Here is an 18192-nt window from a genome sequence, read left to right as displayed (position 1 = left end):
TACTATGAGTCAGACCTACCATGTTTACGGTTAAGCGTTGAGAATTGAGAAATACTGAGGGTCAGTTTCGCTCATCTCTCTTTCGTACTTCGGGCAACGAGTGAATGTTGCTTTTTCACAGACAATAAGTGATATTAATGCGCCTTGATCGTTCTTGAAGAGAGCGGCCGCAATCCTGTCTACCGGACGCATTGCGTCGGGATGAGTATATTCACCTCGCCGATGCTCGCTTCTTATCCCCGAACGTCACGGAACGAGAGCTTTTCTGGTAAGTTAGATGTCGGACATCGGACAGACTTAGATCGGTCCCGGGCCTGAAGGGGATTTGAGATTCGGAAGCTCTCTATCTACAGGCCAGGTCGGTACTAATCAGACTCATGAAACGAAATAAAGGTTTAAATACCAAGTTTAGACAAAGTGGGTTGAAGTAGCGTATAACCTCAAGCTGCGAGCATTGAGCACTTAATGACTCCATATTCCATGATAGTGACTGGACTGGGCAGTAATCAACTCTGCAGCGGATCTGGCGATAGTAGTGATTCGGCTTCGACTCTTATCGGAGAGATCAACGTATGGGGTCTCCATCCTCGTCATATCACAGGCATTTGATTGGACCTCGGAGACTGTTTGCTGCAGTATTGCCGATGCCCGCGGAAAAGTCCCATTCACTTGTGGCTGAATCCGATCCATATGTTCTGAAAGGGGGACCATGAATCTTCTTAATGGAAAGCGAGCAGGGATTGATTCATGTGAATCAGCGAAGCTCATCTGGTGACTTGAGAGATTGGTTATGGCAATTTGATCTGTAAACGACTTGAAGGTCGAGGCTGCAGAGTGATGCAATCCGCTGGATGCGGCATGCATCATTCTACCCGGTGAGAGCTGAGTCAGCTCCGATGGTCGCGGCCACCCGTGACGAATCCGAGGTCGCAGCGGGATTATGTAAGAATCAGATTAGTTAGCAATGAATTCATCACCTCCTCTCTTCCCCATATCAGATCTGCTTTTTTGCCATTGTCAATATCTCAACACACTGCATCACAACCACCATCAAACCAACAGAAACCACACAACCTGTTGAACTAAGATCGCTACCACCCTTCCTTAAGACAACCATTCACCATGTTCAAGCGTCTGGTGACCGTTGCTCCCCGCGTCGGCGTTGTTGCGCCCCGTGCTTTCGCTCCCCTCGCTGGTGTGCAGTCCGTCCAGCCCATCCAGCGTCAGACCTCTGCCCCTACCCAGCGCCGGAGCTATCATGAAAAGGTTCTCGACCACTACAACAACCCTCGCAACGTTGGATCTTTCAAGAACGAACAAGATGTCGGCACTGGTCTGGTCGGTGCACCCGCCTGTGGCGATGTCATGAAGCTTCAGATCCGGGTGAACAAGGACTCTGGTCGCATTGATGATGTGGTCTTCAAGACCTTTGGATGTGGTAGTGCTATTGCTTCTTCATCTTACTTGACCGAGCTTGTGCGAGGCATGACGTTGGATGAGGCCGGCAAGATCAAGAATACCGATGTGGCGAAGGAGCTTTGCCTGCCCCCAGTCAAGCGTGAGTTACCCCTCACAAGAGGAATTACTTGTTGCTCCTCTTCCACCCCTTGTGCTGCTAGAGATATTCTGGCTAACAAAGTTTGACTTAATGACAGTGCATTGCTCAATGCTTGCCGAGGATGCCATCAAGTCAGCCATTTCCGACTACTACACGAAGAACCCCAAGGCCAAGACTACCGATCTCTCCGGGACAGGTGCCTCCATGGCCAATGTGAAGGTGGAAATTGAGCAGACTCCTACTGGCGGCGCTGCTGCTTCCATGTAAAACGGATATTGTCACGAGTTCTCCCATCATTTCTCCCTTGAAGAGCTCGAGCTCCCCTCCCCTCCGCTCATTCTTTCTTCCTTGAATCTTTTTATCTATGGGCACAACCGTTTGATCGAGGATGCCTTCATATATTTATGATATGCAACCTTGATTTGGTGCTTCATCACAAGCTTCACCAGTCATCTCGACCAACGGTTCCGATCATCTATCTTGATGATAATGCCGGCCTGGTCTTGAATGAATGGGGCCTTCCAAACAAATTGGCAGATTTGTTTGCTGTACAGTCTTATGCCTTTGCCGTTTGCCTTTGTTCGTTTCTTTTTTTCGCCCCCATACCACGTTATGTCTGTCTGGCGCTTTTGGCATCTCAATCCAATCCTCGATCGACCACTCTTTATTTTTACTTTTGAAAAGCGTGGGTTCTTGGTACCTAGAATGAATTTAATGAAAACATTCATACCTTCCGTAATGGATTCACTCTTCCGTCTTTCCGCTAGATCAATTGATGCGTACCCAGGTAGACAGACGAAGCTCGGCTAGTGTCTGCAGAGTGCTACGGTCATCACCTTAGGTACGACTTATTGAAAGCAACGTAATATTCTGAGGTCAACTAAATATGCCTGATGAAATTCATATGGTTCTGCAGGGCTAGATCTGAAACGAACGGACATTCATCGATCGAGCCATTCAAGCGAAAAGAAAACAATGGAGAAGGGATAACCAAATAATGCGAACCCAAGTCTAGCAACTTTTTTCGCTAACCATCTAACGCCGTCGCTGACACACAATCGGCTCTGTCCAAGAAGATGTAGTACAGCCCTTCCGAGACTTGGAATTCGCCCGGGTCAGAAGAGAGAAGCACACTCAGGACAAGAGCCGCAGCGCTGCTATATATGTACATAATCGTGTCATCAATTACAAGATCTAGTTTTCATGTCGCCCAAGCACTGCATATCCAATAATCTACAAGGCAGTCTGCAATCCGAGCCGACTCTTCACGGAGAGTAGGGTCTCGTAGACGGATAGCCTTGTTTCAACACGAAGATAACCAGCCCAGGCGGCGAGATACTGGAAGAAGTTGAGGAAGATGCCGCCCGAGTTGCGAATCAGCTCCATTTGTTCCTCAAATACGGTGCGGGTGGCGTATCGTGCAAGGATCAGGAATGCTCGCATGGGTCCTTGGCGGGTGTGAAGGTTTTCGTCAAGACTTCGAGCTGGAGGGGTTGGAGGGTCAGGTTAGCGTGGGGTTGGCGGAAAAGAATACACTAGGAAGGACGCCGGCACGTTCAACAAGAAATGAATGGTGACGCGAGTATGAGGGCTTCCTTACTGAGGTCGTTGGTCTTGAGAATCAAGAGGATAATGCGCGGGACTCGGCCCAGTAGGACTACCAGCTGCTGCAACATGCCTTCGCCCAAAGCTCCAGTAATTTCCTTCTTTTCATCGGCCGTCCGGGCAGACGCAACGTTCTTCTGCGTCAGGACAGTAAAATCCCGACCCGTAATAGCACTAGCGAAGAGAGGGAAGTGTTCATCTGTGACCCCTGCGACCTTGTAGGCGAACTCGCGCATGCGCGGAACATCAGCATCAAGAACGGCGAGCCACAGTTTGGCGTAGTTTCGGCGGAGATCCTTGTCAATCGTTCGGTAGAGACCGTGATCGTATAAAATGATATCGAAGTTGGGATGGCTGCGGTTGGGATTTGGTCGAATGGCGATGTTGCCGCCGTGCGGGTCACAGTGAAGCGGGGCACCGTCGCCGAAGATCATTTCGTTGAAGATATGAGCAAAAGCAGCGGACACTTCGTCCCGATCAATGTTGTTGGCGGCGAGGAAGTCGAGATCATCGGGTCGGCCTCCGGAAATACATTCCATGACAAGGATACGCTTTTGCGACCACATCACTGATAAAGAAAGTTAGGCACACTATCCCGATAACGACAGTCTTAAGGATCATATCATACCATTAGGAATGACTAAGGGCGCATCAGAGTGTTTCTTGAAGTATTCGCTGGTAGTCATGGCATTTTGAGCCTCCATTCGAAAGTCCAACTCCACAGGCAAAGATTGGTCCATCTCTCGCGATAACCACTCAAGATCATACTCCGGGAAAAAGCGCTTCAGTGTCGAAAATGTAAATCGGGTCAAAGAAAGATCGAGCGGCACCCACTCAGCCAAGGCAGGGTGTTGCACCTTGACGGCAACCTTCTGGCCGGTTTCCTTCAAGGTAGCGAGGTGGACCTGCGCAAGCGATGCTGCTCCGATGGGTACGGGATCGAACGAGCTGAACAGCTCGTCAATGCGCTGGCCAGTGTCTTTGACGAACATTTCTTCGACTGATTCGATAGACGAGACGGGACATTTGTCTTGCAGGGGTATAAACGTCGATGTCCACTCGATAGGCAGCAAGTAGCCCATGCTACTCAGATGTTGTCCCAGTTTGATGAAGATCGAGCCATTTTGTTCCAATACACGAAGTGTTCGATTCGCACAGCGCTGATGGCATGCGCGAATGAGCGCGTCATAATCCTCGGGCGAGGCGAGATCGGCTTGCTTCAACGTGACACGGTAACTGGAAAGACATCGCTCGTTAGCTTATCATTCATCGCTTTACTATCGAGTTCACCTACTCATTGATGCAAACGGCAAGGGTACCAAGCACACGGCCACTTCTCCTCGTGGCGTTGTATACATGTTTCACATCGTCCGAGTACAAAAGTCCACCTGTACCAAGTAAGCCCAGAACAACCAGGTACTTCAAGTACTTTCGTTGTGCCGGAGTCTGGCTTGTGCGAGGTATCGTCTGTGGTGATCTAGACTCCGCGACGGAAAGGAACGGGGCGCTCGTTGAGAGCGATCGTGCACTAGATTGGTTCAAAGCTGGGCGAGAAGACCATGTGGCTCGACGCAATATTCCAGGACTCAACCATGTTCGCGAAACATGTGCAGGCAAGATCGAGTGCGTAGAGTACGACGAACTAGCGGAGGCGGCAACCGAGGCTTTGCATGATTGCCCTATAACCGTCGCGGGACTGGCACAAGCCCGCAGCGGTGCGCGAAGGGCAGCCTTCATTCCAACAAGGACGGCACAAGCAACGACAACACAGTGAAAACACAAGCAAAGAAGAGAGGCGCCAGCTTTTCACTTCATGGTTTGTACAAGAATAAAGCAGCTCGTGTTGATCAGGAGATTTTTCTAAAGCGGCATTGCCACCAATCGGTGGACGCTTAGCCCGGTCTCGGGCCGCAGGGGCACTTCACGTGATGGAATGCTGTAAGTGATCCAATCGACGTCATCGCCACCGATCGATTCCGTTTAGGGTCTTTCGAGCGCTACGGCCGTGTGGCGACAAAGGGCAAAAGATCGACTTCAGGGAGTCTACCAAAAAATGTGCTACAATTGTTGTACTTTTTGAAGATCAGAGTAGTATGCGAGAAGCCAAGCTTGAACCAAAAAAAATCCCATCGTTGAACACCGTTTATGCAATGATAGTTTGCGTAATACTGAAACATGGATATCGACCACTCCCAACAACTCGACTAGGAATAAAGGAACAGATACTTGGTAACAACTCGGGTTTGGTAACAACTCGGGTCCCTATCTTATACCTGGCAGATATTGCTCATTCGAAGCAATTGGCCCCAGGTGAACGAGCCTCGAAAAAAGAAATTGATGCACACGCAGAGCATCTTGCATAGGGCAAGTGCAATGAGGCCTGTCATGTCCATTCGGAATCCGCCGCTGTAGGGCGACGCCGGCGTGGCATGACAGAGCCGCGCCGATTCAAAGAGTTTAGAGCTTTATCATCATCTTGAAGGTATTCGACCTGAGACAGCCGGTTAGACATGCCTCGGGGCATTCGGGACCGGGCAGAAGCTGCGTTGCCGTTGAGAGCCGAGCCCAAGGATGAGGTAGTGCCGTCACGGCTTCCTGGTCGAAGCGCAAAAGATGATCCAGTGAGGGCAGGTCGGGAATGACGGGGAGTTTCGCGGCCTTCGAGGAATACTCGAGATTGGCTTGTGCGATTGCTGGACGGGGTGGAGGGTGTAGAGCTGGAGAATGGGTTCGGACTGGATGTGGAAGTGCTCTTTCGCCGACTCGTAGGTCTGCGCATGAGACCAAGAGTGTTGCTGCTACGCTCACTGGCTTGAACCAATTTTCCTGCCATGTCTCGGACCAAGATCGCGGGGTCGTTTTCAAGTTCTCGAATCGCATCTAGCAGGCCATAGGTTGCAAGCAAGCCACCTTGTTGTTCGGCTGAGTCGCAAATGCTAGAGATAATGCGGAGCAAGTTCAGCCGGACAGCCGCTTTGTTGTGATGAAGCTTCTGTCCAAGGCGTGTGAAAAGATCAGTCCGTGCCAGAGTGGAGGCTACTGGTGGACTGAGACGCAAAAGCTTCTGAAGTGGCTCGAGCAGGTTTTCGAAAGCATTTGCTTTGGAGAGCGTCAGACATCGAACAATAGCATCTGCGAATGAAATCTTGTCATGGCGATTGTCCAGTAAATGCTCTTCGACTTTTGCTGTTTCCTCTTGAAGCCTACACAGAATGGTTAAAACCGCGGGAAACCCCCAAGAATTCGCAGGGTTCGAGGGAAGACTTACCACGTGAAAATGGCATCCAACGCCGTGACTTGCCAGTAAGGATCTGCCAGTAGTGAAATGTAGAATGCAAGTCCTTTGTTGCGCCACAGCTCTCGGCGACCGACTTTGCCAGACTGAGCCATATCACAAAGGATTGGTAGAGCAAATTCTTTAAGAGGACGCTCCGTCTTGACAATCTTCTGAAGCAGCGGCACAATGCCATTCAATGCTGCGTCTTCCTGTCGAGTCTTGTTCAAACGACACATGTTGTAGATGGTGTTGAGGATCTGGTTAGACACTTCGCGGAAGTGACTGCGGCCCATGGTAGACTGAAGAAGCTCAGTAAGTACGTCGATGGCGTTGGAATTCTGGAGGGCGTCCAGCGTTGTGGATAGCATTGACAAGTTTTTAATAAACTTCAGCATCGTGACCTGATGCACGGGAGACATCCGCCGCAATTCCTTGAGAACACCTGCAAGAACTGTCAGTGGACCGCTCTTGTTCGAAGTTTGGATCACAGGACGATGGGCTTACGGTGCAGCACTGTGCGCTCCGCAACCATCTCTTTAACGTGGTTTTCGGCCTGCGAAAAGATGAAAAAAATGTTTGCAATGCGGCCCTCAATGACCTCGGCCAATTCTCCATCTTCATCTAAGACTCGACTCAGCACAAGAGAGAGCGGATCAAGAACAGAGTTACGGGACAATATTCTGCAAAAATCGTTTTTCGGCGTAGATCCCTGTACACCAGGTAATTAGTATTAGCGCCACAGAACAAAACTCATCAGAGCAGAGGGGCGAATTACCTGCAACTCAAACACACTCCAGATGCCATTCACTCCGATCAGGACTAGATCACGTTCGTCTTCATAGTCATCCTCGAGGAACTCCACCAAGACGTTGAGACCGCCTGCGCTGACGAACATCTGGAGTGTGAGAGTGGACGTCTGGAACATTTGCTGCACAAATGCAGCGGCTTCAAGGCGGATCTCCCGTGGATATTTCTTCGATGCAAACTCGTTCACGATGGGAATACCACCGACGAAACAGAGATTTTCTTGAATCTCGTAGTCATTGTAGATGATAGCATTCACCACTCTGAGAAGGTAGTACACAGTGTCACGTCGACGTGATGTATCGAGAATTTCAAGAATGGGTAGCATGCCGTGTGCGCTGATAATGATATTCTTCGTTTCCGGAAGATCGCAGAACACGGTGAGAAGCTGTTCGGAGATCTCCGCGAGAACATCCTCATCTTGAGACGTTTTCAGAGAGCCGACCAGATCTTCGACCTGATTGCGTAGACGGGCATACTTGTCACGGGCGATATTGGCTTCAAGATCCATCTCATCAAAGCCTTCTTCTAGCTGTGCGAAGGGGTCATCGTCGTCATCCTGATCGCCCAGCCAAGAATTGTTCGACAGTTTGGAGTTCAGCATGAGAGTACTCTGATCGGAACCGTCGTCACTCTCTGGCTTGTCGAGAACCTCTTGATCAGCTCCAAGGATGTCGGAGAAGTCTTCATCGCTCTCGTTCTCTGCAAATCTCTGGATCTCGATAGCTGATCGGTCACGTTTCACTGACAACTGTTTTCGTAGTTGCGGATGATGGCCAGCCAGTTCGTCCTCGAAATGCCAGTCTTTGTCGTGTGTCGGAGAGTCAGGGTCATCGTCCAATTCCTACATACAGATGTTAGCGAACGGAAGACTAGCTTTATGTGTGTCTAAGACGAACGTGAAATACTCCGAGCTTGCGGTCGAGGACATCCTCGTTAGCCATGATCAAATCTGAGTAATCCTCAACAGAGTTCTCTTTGTATAAGACGGCTGGGCGAGGCCGTCTCATTGGAGGCGTGGGAGTCTGTGACAGGATCGGAACATTTTGAAGAGTCGAAGTCGACTGGATCTTGGACTGGCGACGCTTTGATGGGCTGGCACTCTTGGATGGCTCGGCTAATGGGACTTTGGCAGAGTATGGGCGGATGGTTTGCAAAGGATCATTGTCACCTGGAAATGAACCACGCCCACTGTCTTCGAAGCCGTCGAAACTGTCATCACCTTTAATGACAGTTCCATCGAGGGATGCGAACGCTTTCAACTTCTCGGGTGAGAGCTTGCCTCCGAAATTGTCCTGCGGTCTCAAATGGGGCAGCTGCAACGCGCTTGGAGAGATAGCGGTCACGAAATCGTTGTCCCAATTGTCATCTTCATTAGACGACGGTGACCGAAAGCGATCAGCGATTTTGATAGATGTTGGCGATGGGAGGGTATCTACTAAGGAACCGCCGCGTGCAGCAGGCAACGACCCAGCGTTCGGATCAAATTTGGTTGATTTCCTCGTTGTGCCAGCCCCAGGAGAGCGTAATGCTTCATTCCACTCCTGCACACTCTTGACAGCCTCCTCATATTCCGTCGATTTTTTGGGAATGATGGAGTCACTTCGGCGTGCGTTGACAATCCATGGATGCTTGAGTAACTTTCGAGCTGATACTCGAAGATTAGGATCTTTCTGGAAACATTGCATCAAGAAATCTTTGACAGCCTGGGAGTTCAGTCAGTATCACAAAAGACGAACGGTCATCTAATTATTCACTTACTGGGGAAGCACCCTGCGGAAGTGGCGGATGATCATCATTCACAATCCGGAATAGAGCGGGCATCGGCTGAAGGTTATGATATGGAGGTTTCCCCTCTAGCAGCTCAATGACCGTACAACCCAAGCTCCAGATATCTGACGCCGTCGTGGCTCCTGATAGCTCGATGACCTCCGGGGCCATCCAATAAGGAGTACCGACTACACTCGACTCGCTCAATCCTGTGGTTCGACTGGCCACCCCGAAATCGGCCAATTTTACCAAGCCTTCTTTGGTGGTCAGAATGTTCGCGCCCTTGATGTCCCGATGGATGACACCTTGTTCGTGGAGATACAATAGTCCATGCAGCACTTGCGACATGTACAGCCCGACTAGATTCTCCGGAAAGCGACCGAAGTTCTTAGCGATGGAATGCAACGATCCATTCTCACAGTATCTGGTTGTGGCAGAGTTAGCGGTCGTTCCTCGTTAACACAGGCTTGGTAGGGGAATCCAACTCTAAGATGATGTTTAAAGTTTCCACGGATTTCACAAACCCATGGTATTTGACGATGTTCGGATGCTAATCTTTGAGTCAGCGGAGCATTCATACTCCCGCGGGTCGAATGAGGTCTTACATCGAGATTTTTGAGCAAATCAATTTCAAGCTAAGACAGTCCGTCGTTGTCAGCGTCGGCCCTTGTAAGTGACGGTCAGGCTGTGTATATACCATAATCACACGCAACTCCGTCGTCGGGAGATCCGTAAGCTTGATCTGTTTCACCGCAACCGTCTCCCCCTGTGTTCCAGTTCAAGGCCCGATAAACGGATCCAAACGCGCCCTTTCCCAGACAGTCACCCAATTGCTACGAGCCGACGAACATCTCATTAGCCTGACGTCTGTTGCCCTCGGTTCAGCGAGCGCATGCTCCCTCTGGTCTCCCACTCACATAATCTTTGAGCTCTGCTACATCTTTGGCTGAGGTCTTCGGTCCCTTTTCTTCTTTAAGTTTATCATCGCGCTTCACGGGGCTGGTGCCAGCTCGGGTCAAACGAGGTTTCATGGGCGTGCCCGGCGTCCTTGAGGGGGTGAGGGGCCGTTGACCCTCACTGGTTTCGCCGGAGCGAGAGACCATGGCAGCTGTAGCGCAGAGCTTGGTTGAGCAGTCTTGTTGTGTTTGTTTGGAGCGCCGGTCTCAGAAGGTGGTCTCGGATACGTTCGAGTGGGGGTTGGGAAAGGTCGAAGTGAGGAACGAGGCAGGAGCCGAGGGTGATGGTCTCAAGGGATCATGACCGCCGCATGAATATCTGTGGTCACTTGTCATGTCAGTCGTGGAATCATCAGATTGCAAACGGCTCAGCGTGATTGCTCTAAGTAGCGGACCTTGTCGCATGCGCGATCGATTGTCCGGCGGTGGGATTGGGTCTCACCAGACCTGCATAATACAAGGGCGTCTGCTACCACACCCTTCACCGTAGTGAGTTCTTAGCAGAGAGACACTGGTCTGTCGTATGAGACCATGCAGTACGCAGAGTTTCTAAAATTCCAAAGCCGGGTCCAGAGCAGAGAAAAGACACGGGACAAGCGGAGATTGATGGGACTCGAGCATGAGTTGTTTTGAACTTTCCTTCTCCACAGGCGGCATCATATTGCGGCTGTGCTGACGCCCGCCGATCAGCCCTACAAAGCTTCCGCTGCTGAAGTCACTGCGACCGTCCTCGCCGGACCTATCAGTGACTTTGTTTGTACCAGCGAACGGGAGCATGCAAAGAAAATTCGGTCGAGGAAGGTATCAAGAGTGCCATGGTGTGCAATTGCTTCACAATAAATCAGAGGTAAACAAAACCCCCGCATAGCTTACCATCCGACGAGGCCCCACTTTTCGAAGAATCGAAGCTACAGCACCTGAGCACATGTTATCAGGACTGAAACCGATGATCCTCTCTCTGGGCAATATGTGATATCTGAACCCTCAAAGCAGATCTGAGGTAGAAGTATTCCTTCGTGGTATATGTAACCCCGATTTGAAGACCTTAGAACTTCGAAGTAATAAAAGTCATTGATTATATGAAAACAATGCTGATAAGATGTTTATCAGTCCGAACAGGCCCCGGCCTCGCGCCGTGGCTAAATCAATTACCAGGTTCAGTGTGTCTGTTGTTACACTGTTGGAAGGTCGAGAAAGATAGTATAGACTCATAGAATATAGACCGTTTAAACCCGAGCTTATGACGGAGGCGGTGATACTTTTGACTTATTACCATCAAAGAACCATAGTAAAGACACGTTAGCCGACTACGTCCATATACAGTAGCTAGTGGCTACTGGATCACTGACTAGTACCTGACACTTGACAGTAGAAGAAAGTAAAAACTAAGGAGACCTATATAACTTCTTATCATGTATAGATAATTATCATATGACTGCGCCTGGGCGCCATACACATTGATGGTATACATGTTTTTGGCTGTAAGTTATCCTGAACGCTACAAAATGTTTGTTGTTAACTTGTTCTTCCGCGCCTAGGTATGAGGTAGTTACACCAAGGCATTGTCTTCTGTCCTAAATGGATATTTACTATCATGGGAGCTTTCCAGCACAATCCAGAAAGGTCGGATTGAAGCCAAGACAACTTCTTGTATAATGTAGTGGACAATTAGTTACTTGTAGACTAGGTACTAGGTAGCCGGTAGACTTGCATGGGAGTTTGAAAGACACCAGTGCACGATCTAATATCGAGCCATCGTCGTGACATTATATATAGAAAGCACTCAACTGAGATGCGTAGATTGTTGAAAGGTCCCAAGTTATGAACATCAGGTAGATACCTGCCACTTTAGAAGTAATCAGTGTGACTGTGCACATCATCATATCGATACTCGTCAAGCCTGCGATTCGGAACCCGATTCTAAGGTACTGTATGTCACATGACAGTCCTAGCCACTCAATTGCCGCCTGCGCATCGTCTGGTCTCGTCACTGATCACAACTTCCGGACTCATCACAAGTGGTTCCGTCAGGCCGCTCAGGCAACGTCGTTCGGGAAATACCCCGTTTCCTTTGAATGCCCCAAAAACAAAATTCCCGCTCCTCCTAATCTTTTCCTTCCGATCGGTATCCATCTCTCTCCCGTGTCCCCACTACATCACCCCCCAAGACTCCGGGGGCGCGTTCAGCCTTTATCCTTATCACTTGCCGACCGTCTTGTTGTTGTGCCCGTCGATTATTCACTTGCGCAATTCGGTCGCAACATGGGTATTCCGTACGTCTACTCTCTCTGCGATGTTAAATCCATCCAGTAGCCATTGGCCACTGGATCACTACCTGGAGTTGCACTGACATCTAACCCAAGAATGTGGCGTGAGCCTTGCGAGGCGGACGCGCTCAAGACAGCAGTGGAAAAAGATGTGACGGCTGCCGGAAGATCATCGATTCGACGCTCGAATACAAATCGTCCATACACTTTGGGCCGCGCCCTCCGGTTGGCGTCCAGCTTCCGTACGCAGATAATGGAAGGAATCCAGCGCGGCGCGAATGAGCCCCAAGCCGCCGTCCGCTCGCCAGTGTTGAACTTGGGGGTCAGCGAAGATGGTATGGACCTGGAAACCAGTCGTCGTGATGCCCTGGCCTCTCCTACCTCCCCTTCTGAATCGCAGATTCTCAACGAGCAGGCCAGCCGACGCTCTCGAGATGCTCGTGAAGTAACCGACTTTCTAGCTGCCCGAGCCGAGGCTTACTCGCGGCACCCATCGCGAGTCCAGCTAACCCCAGGTTTTGCGCCTGCAATGTCGCATCGCGTGTCGTCCTCGCCCCATTCCTCATCGTCCCGCCTTCCGCCCCCAGGCACCGCCGTCCCCTCCGTGCGCCCCAGTGGTCATCGCAGCCGTCTTGAGGACTCAACCACACCCATTGCTCCCTCGCCGAGGAACCATCGCCCTCATGTTCGAGGCTTGTCGTCAGGCATTGGTCCTCGCGATCCCCCGGTCGATGGTCTCGGAGACCGGCAGCGAAGTCCAAGCGCCGACGGCACCGGCGAAACCGACCCCTGGGATGATTTTCTGACCACGGTCGCGCCAGGTGCTGTTGATGGTCCCTCGTTGCACATGGCTTCTTCATCTTCGGCAAGGCCAACACACTATCCGCCACATCGCCGCGCCCAGGGGCTCAATGACGATTTTAGCGATCAGATTGGATGTGAACCTTCCTCGTCCTCCTCTGATGATGAAGATGACTATCGTCCCAATCCCAATCGCCCTTACCATCGTCGCACTTATGGTCCGTACCATGGAGAACGACCGGCCCACCGGAATGCACGTCTGCACGCTGCGGCCCTGCAGCATGCAACCATCAGCAATCACCCGCCCGTCCCGAACATTACATCCTCTATTCCTGATTCTGAATCTCCTGATTTACAACAAATGCGAGCGATCTTAGATCGATTGGCTCGTCGCGAGGATATTCCCGACGATTGGTGGGCTGCAGCTGGTCTCTCGCGGATCTTAGGTCGCGATCTCGACGGTACCACTGACCACACTGACAACGCGGGACCATCCTCGGAATCTCGATAATCTTGCCGGGTGTCATTGTGGCCCGTCCATCAATTCATATTGTTAATTTATTCTGTCTGATATCTTCCAGTTCGAGTCAAGCATGGGGCGTTTTTTCCACTTTCAGCGAAGGCGCTGTGTTTCCCCAGTGGGCGTCAAGGTACAGGGAAGCCTTTCCAACCTCCTTTTTCGGATTCGCACTTCATTTTCCTTTGCCTCTACATTTGCATGACCCTGACGGGGCACTCTGTCTTATTCTCTCCTGGTGTATGTCTTCAAAAAGGTTGCCACAATGGCGAATGTGCTGGCCATTCAGGTCCAGGGACCTCTGTCTCATATTTCGGAAAGCTCGTGGATGTTTTGGCACGTGTCTTGTTTGAAATGGGCGCGTGTGTCTATTGTTTACATGTGTGTCTATTGTTTACATGTGTGTCTGTGTGCGTGTTTGACAGTTGGCAGCTACTGATTTCGTTTTCGTAACTTGACAGAAGCGCCTCAAGTTGTTTGCAGCCTCGTGACGAACGTTTCCTTTAGCTACTCTCCAGGAGCGCGCGGAATTCAATGCTATTGATCACTTATTGCTCAACACAGGCAATGCCAGATTCGACTGTCTAGGATATCGCATGAGATCGGTTTAACTTTTCTACACGGACACCACTCAACTACAGCTTATCGTGATGTTGGCGACGTAAAACTAGTTGTTGCCTTGGAATTGTGGCCGACACAATCTCAGTCTCGCGCCGGGATTTATTCTAGAAGAACCGGGTGACGTATGAGCACCAAATCCTCCAGTCGGGGCCTCGGAGCACAGCAGTCCCCACCAAAGATCAGTCCGGAATGGCCCCGCTGCGGAACATCGTGAAGCACAAGCACCAGCAGATGCATTTTGATTCAGTCGAACAATCTCACCACAAACAACTCCCCTCCCTACACATAAGCATCGAATTGACTTTGTTGCCCAGTCGAGTCTCTACCTAACCGTCCTCAGTGCTGTTTCGTCTTGACTGACTGACATTGGCGACACCCGTGTTACCTCCGCACCAACACGCGACGCTTGATATCCCCGCTCATTGAGCCACCGACCCTTACCCCGCTTGTTATTTCGAGTCGCCCAAAGTGTCTTCAAGCAAGGTTGGAACAGGAGCTGAGCAGATTGCTCGCTCCTCGGCGACGTCTAAGATCATGGACGAGCAGGTCGATCGTCTGGTCAATAAAACGTGGGGTAAGTGATTCCGGCAGATGCTCAATCGCCATCAACCATCCCTCGTCGTGTCTAACCCCAGAGGAGGGAGCTACCGCTAGCCCTAGGCTCTTCGCGCACCTGAGATCGGTAATTTTTGGTGGATCTGATCCTGAATTTCATCACTGACTTTATGCCCTTTTGCGCGCAGCCAAATACTGCTCGATCCCAGATAACGTTCGCCTCCTCATCGCCGTCAGTGGCATCCCCGGGTCCGGCAAGACCGAACTCGCCCGCTCAATGTCCACCCGTATAAATCAGATCTACCAATCCAAAAATCCATCCGCCAACATGCCCATCGCTACATCTCTCCCAATGGACGGCTACCACCTCACACGGGCCCAACTGGCCGCAATGCCCGACCCAGACCATGCCTTTGCCCGCCGCGGCGCCGCATTCACATTTGATGCGACCAAGTTCCTCACCCTCGTGCGGGCGCTGCGCGAACCTCTCACGTCTACATCGGGACCTATCTATGCACCGAGCTTCGACCACGCCGTCAAGGACCCCGTCGAGGACGACATTGCAATACCCTCCACAGTGCGGGTGATTTTCTTCGAGGGCAACTACTTGAGCTTGAATAAGGAGCCGTGGAATGAGGTCGCTGAGCTGATGGACGAGTTGTGGTTCGTGGATGTGGACTTTGAGGTTGCCAGGAAGAGGTTGATAAGAAGACATATCAAGGCCGGGATCGCGGCGGATGAAGCGCAGGCAGATTTGCGGGCTCGGGAGAATGATCTGGTGAATGGACAGGAGATTGTGGATCACCGATTACCGGTGCAGGAGGTGGTCTCGAGTATTTACGATCCGACCTGGGAGAGACTGTGAAGAAGATTCACTGGACGTAATCCTATGATTGGTGACTTGATGTATGACCATGTCCAGGTATCAAATGCGTGTCGAGGAACCATCCCAAATGGTAAAAGGATGTCGTGTCCAGCAGAGCCCTTCAGAGGGATAATATTTTTACGGCTAGGATTGACAATTAACGCATCACTTCTGTTAGATTCCAGGCTTCCCTGTTATGACTTTGCACGGTCATTCTCACGACATTCAGGGTCTCCAAAATCGGACGGTCTCGAGACTGACTACACAGAGCCAACACAGTACGTTATGAGACTTCCTGAACCAGTAAGATGAAAATGAGGCTTTCGTCAATGAGGTCGAAAACTTGTCGATCGAGCGCAGTAGTCGTGGCATCCATGTGGCGGCGCTGCCACTCATCATCACCTGAACTCCAGTACCCGTTCACGGAGCTTGAACAAGATCAATCGGTTTTAGATAGTTGAGGCTAGTGCAAATGGTATTGGTACGAGGTTTAACAGTGCTCACGTATCGAGTCGAGCTCTGAGAGTCCAAGTCGAATACCTTGGCTCAGAGTAGAGTCGTCATTATGATTGGAGCTTTCTGAGCGGGCTCAATCGACACAGATACAAATTGCATAGACATAGAGTATCTTTTAAACCAGTTTTTTTGGAACTTGTTTTTCTACCTATTTACATTTTACTGCTGTCCACGTCCAGTACTGTTGATCAGCATCAACACAAGATATCAGGACTCCGCGAGGTCCGCCGATTCCACGGTACCTGACCGGCTGGGCGTGCGGGTGCCTGACACTAAGCCGCGTTGGGAAAGGGACATGGGGTACAGACTACAGTCAACAGTGTACAAGTACACTAACATCCAACGGCCAAGCAGCGGTCGACCCCGATTTCGCCAAAAACAGTATTAATAGTTGTAGGATTCGAGGGCCAGCTAAATCCCAAAGCATCCTGATTGTATGCGACACAATTGAAGTCCTCCTATGAAAGTAAACAAGGGCGTTGCAAATCATCCTCGAAGCGGGCCATCTGCGGTATCGTCCTGATTGGCCCCGAAACATCCTGCCGCTTCTCACGAGGGTGTCAGGGTGACCCACAATTCGCCCATTTGGTCAGGGGGGACCCTGATTCTTTTCTACCCTGAAGGACTATTTGGAGACTCGACCCAAGTCTTCCCCTTCGTCACTCATTCTCTCTACCTTCCATCTTGCATACACTCCTTCACAGTTGCAAACCCTCCAGTCGCTCTTTAGCCAACCATCCCTCACATTCTTTGACATCCAACTTCCACGGTCTCTCGACTCAACTCTTCCCAAGAATCATTCTTCATCTGAATCGCTGTGCGATCTCGTCTCCGTGTTTCAGCTCCCAATCTCTCGATCTCCAGTCTCTATCGTCATGTTCATCAACAAGTCCACCTTTGCCCTGGCCTGTGTCGCCTTGGCCAACCTCGTCTCTGCTGGCCAGACTCCCGCCTGTCTCTTGTCGGTTGTCGGGTACGTGTGGCTTTTGTCTGCTGTCACGGAGCGACGGTGGATACTCGCCCTGGCTCCCTTCCAGCTCGATCAACATTCCGATCGCAACTTTAAATGACTGACAGCTGTTCCATCTAGCCACTCGCAGAACCCCGCTGATATGAAGACCCTGTGCGGATCCGGCTCGAAGGATCTCGTCTCCAAGATTGGAGACAAGTGTGGTGACAACAGTGAAGCCGCTCTCAAGTTCTACGCCAGCACTTGCAAGGCCGCCGGCTACACTGTCAGCATCGGTAAGAGATTCCTTCACAGATAACATCAGCAGCCCGATCATCTATTCCGTGCCCTCGCTTCGCTCGTCTATCCCCTCTCTTGGCAAGGCCGAATAATTTGACTGGTCTGGCTAAACCCCAAATTTAGACACTTCCACTGCCAGCTCTTCCTCCGGCTTCATCACCGCCACTGCCACCGCTTCGGGCTCTGCCAGCGGCACTGCAGGTGTTGTCGCATCCAGCACTGCTACCGGCACCTCTGGCTCTGGCTCTACCACCGGCTCCGGCTCCAGCTCCAGCTCTTCCAGCTCCGGCGCTTCTGGCACTTCCTCCGCCGACCCTCCCGTTGGCACCCTCAACGCTGCCGCCGGTCTTAAGCTTCAGGGCTCAGCCGTCGCTGCTGCTGTCTTTGTGGGCTTTGCCGCTTTGCTTTAGGTTGTCGCCGAGTCGCCTGCTGCTGAAGATAGTCTCATGGGTTCTCGGGTGTAGTAGTGTTATGTTGTTTGCTGTGGATGTATTCATCGCTCAAAGTGTTTCTCATTTCGTGACCTGTTTACATGCATATCGTTCTGGCCAGCTTCACACATTTAAGCTAGTGTCACTGCACATTTAACGTGAATCGAGCAAATTGATCATCGAATATTGTTATTGAACACTGTCGTACTCTCTCTGTTCACACTGAAGGGAGGTTAGCAGTTAGCACAAGGTTAGTTGCCACCTCGGGCTAGTAGCCGAAATAGTCGTGACTTAGGCGACGAAATCGGCGCTAATGCTCGCCCAGACGACATGTTTCGCTGTAATTATGGAATCACAGGATTGCGGACAATCAAGCCAATTGAGGTGCCTTGATGTCTGT

General features: G+C 50.9%; 6 protein-coding genes across 6 annotated transcripts; 4 read left to right on the top strand and 2 right to left on the bottom strand.

Moving 5' to 3' along the window:
• Positions 1 to 1122: 1122 nt before the first annotated feature.
• Positions 1123 to 1825, top strand: N7539_006086 (iron-sulfur cluster assembly scaffold protein; the record flags this gene model as incomplete). Its single annotated transcript, XM_056935688.1, has 2 exons — positions 1123 to 1558; positions 1656 to 1825. 2 exons carry the CDS (start codon positions 1123 to 1125, stop codon positions 1823 to 1825), a joined length of 606 nt encoding a protein of 201 aa, XP_056789156.1.
• A 966-nt stretch (positions 1826 to 2791) lies between these two features.
• On the bottom strand, positions 2792 to 4900 carry N7539_006085 (ABC1 kinase family protein; the record flags this gene model as incomplete). The annotated part of the gene is made up of 4 exons (XM_056935687.1): positions 2792 to 3042; positions 3159 to 3731; positions 3792 to 4399; positions 4458 to 4900. The coding sequence occupies 4 exons, from the start codon at positions 4898 to 4900 to the stop codon at positions 2792 to 2794; spliced, it is 1875 nt and encodes a 624-aa protein (XP_056789155.1).
• A 646-nt stretch (positions 4901 to 5546) lies between these two features.
• N7539_006084 (serine/threonine-protein kinase) lies at positions 5547 to 10117 on the bottom strand (the record flags this gene model as incomplete). Its single annotated transcript, XM_056935686.1, has 10 exons — positions 5547 to 6366; positions 6432 to 6882; positions 6945 to 7149; positions 7216 to 8088; positions 8144 to 8950; positions 9006 to 9438; positions 9500 to 9564; positions 9620 to 9649; positions 9728 to 9847; positions 9932 to 10117. 10 exons carry the CDS (start codon positions 10115 to 10117, stop codon positions 5547 to 5549), a joined length of 3990 nt encoding a protein of 1329 aa, XP_056789154.1.
• A 2115-nt stretch (positions 10118 to 12232) lies between these two features.
• On the top strand, positions 12233 to 13549 carry N7539_006083 (uncharacterized protein; the record flags this gene model as incomplete). Its single annotated transcript, XM_056935685.1, has 2 exons — positions 12233 to 12243; positions 12334 to 13549. The coding sequence occupies 2 exons, from the start codon at positions 12233 to 12235 to the stop codon at positions 13547 to 13549; spliced, it is 1227 nt and encodes a 408-aa protein (XP_056789153.1).
• A 1161-nt stretch (positions 13550 to 14710) lies between these two features.
• Positions 14711 to 15596, top strand: N7539_006082 (kinase-related protein; the record flags this gene model as incomplete). Its single annotated transcript, XM_056935684.1, has 2 exons — positions 14711 to 14750; positions 14920 to 15596. 2 exons carry the CDS (start codon positions 14711 to 14713, stop codon positions 15594 to 15596), a joined length of 717 nt encoding a protein of 238 aa, XP_056789152.1.
• A 1391-nt stretch (positions 15597 to 16987) lies between these two features.
• N7539_006081 (putative GPI anchored cell wall protein) lies at positions 16988 to 17771 on the top strand (the record flags this gene model as incomplete). The annotated part of the gene is made up of 3 exons (XM_056935683.1): positions 16988 to 17085; positions 17203 to 17357; positions 17485 to 17771. The coding sequence occupies 3 exons, from the start codon at positions 16988 to 16990 to the stop codon at positions 17769 to 17771; spliced, it is 540 nt and encodes a 179-aa protein (XP_056789151.1).
• Positions 17772 to 18192: the final 421 nt, after the last annotated feature.

This window comes from Penicillium diatomitis (assembly GCF_028827545.1).
Source record: "Penicillium diatomitis strain IBT 30728 chromosome Unknown utg000007l_segment0_segment0, whole genome shotgun sequence".
Taxonomy (NCBI): Eukaryota; Fungi; Ascomycota; class Eurotiomycetes; order Eurotiales; family Aspergillaceae; genus Penicillium; species Penicillium diatomitis.
This window is presented reverse-complemented; position numbering and strand designations above follow the sequence as displayed.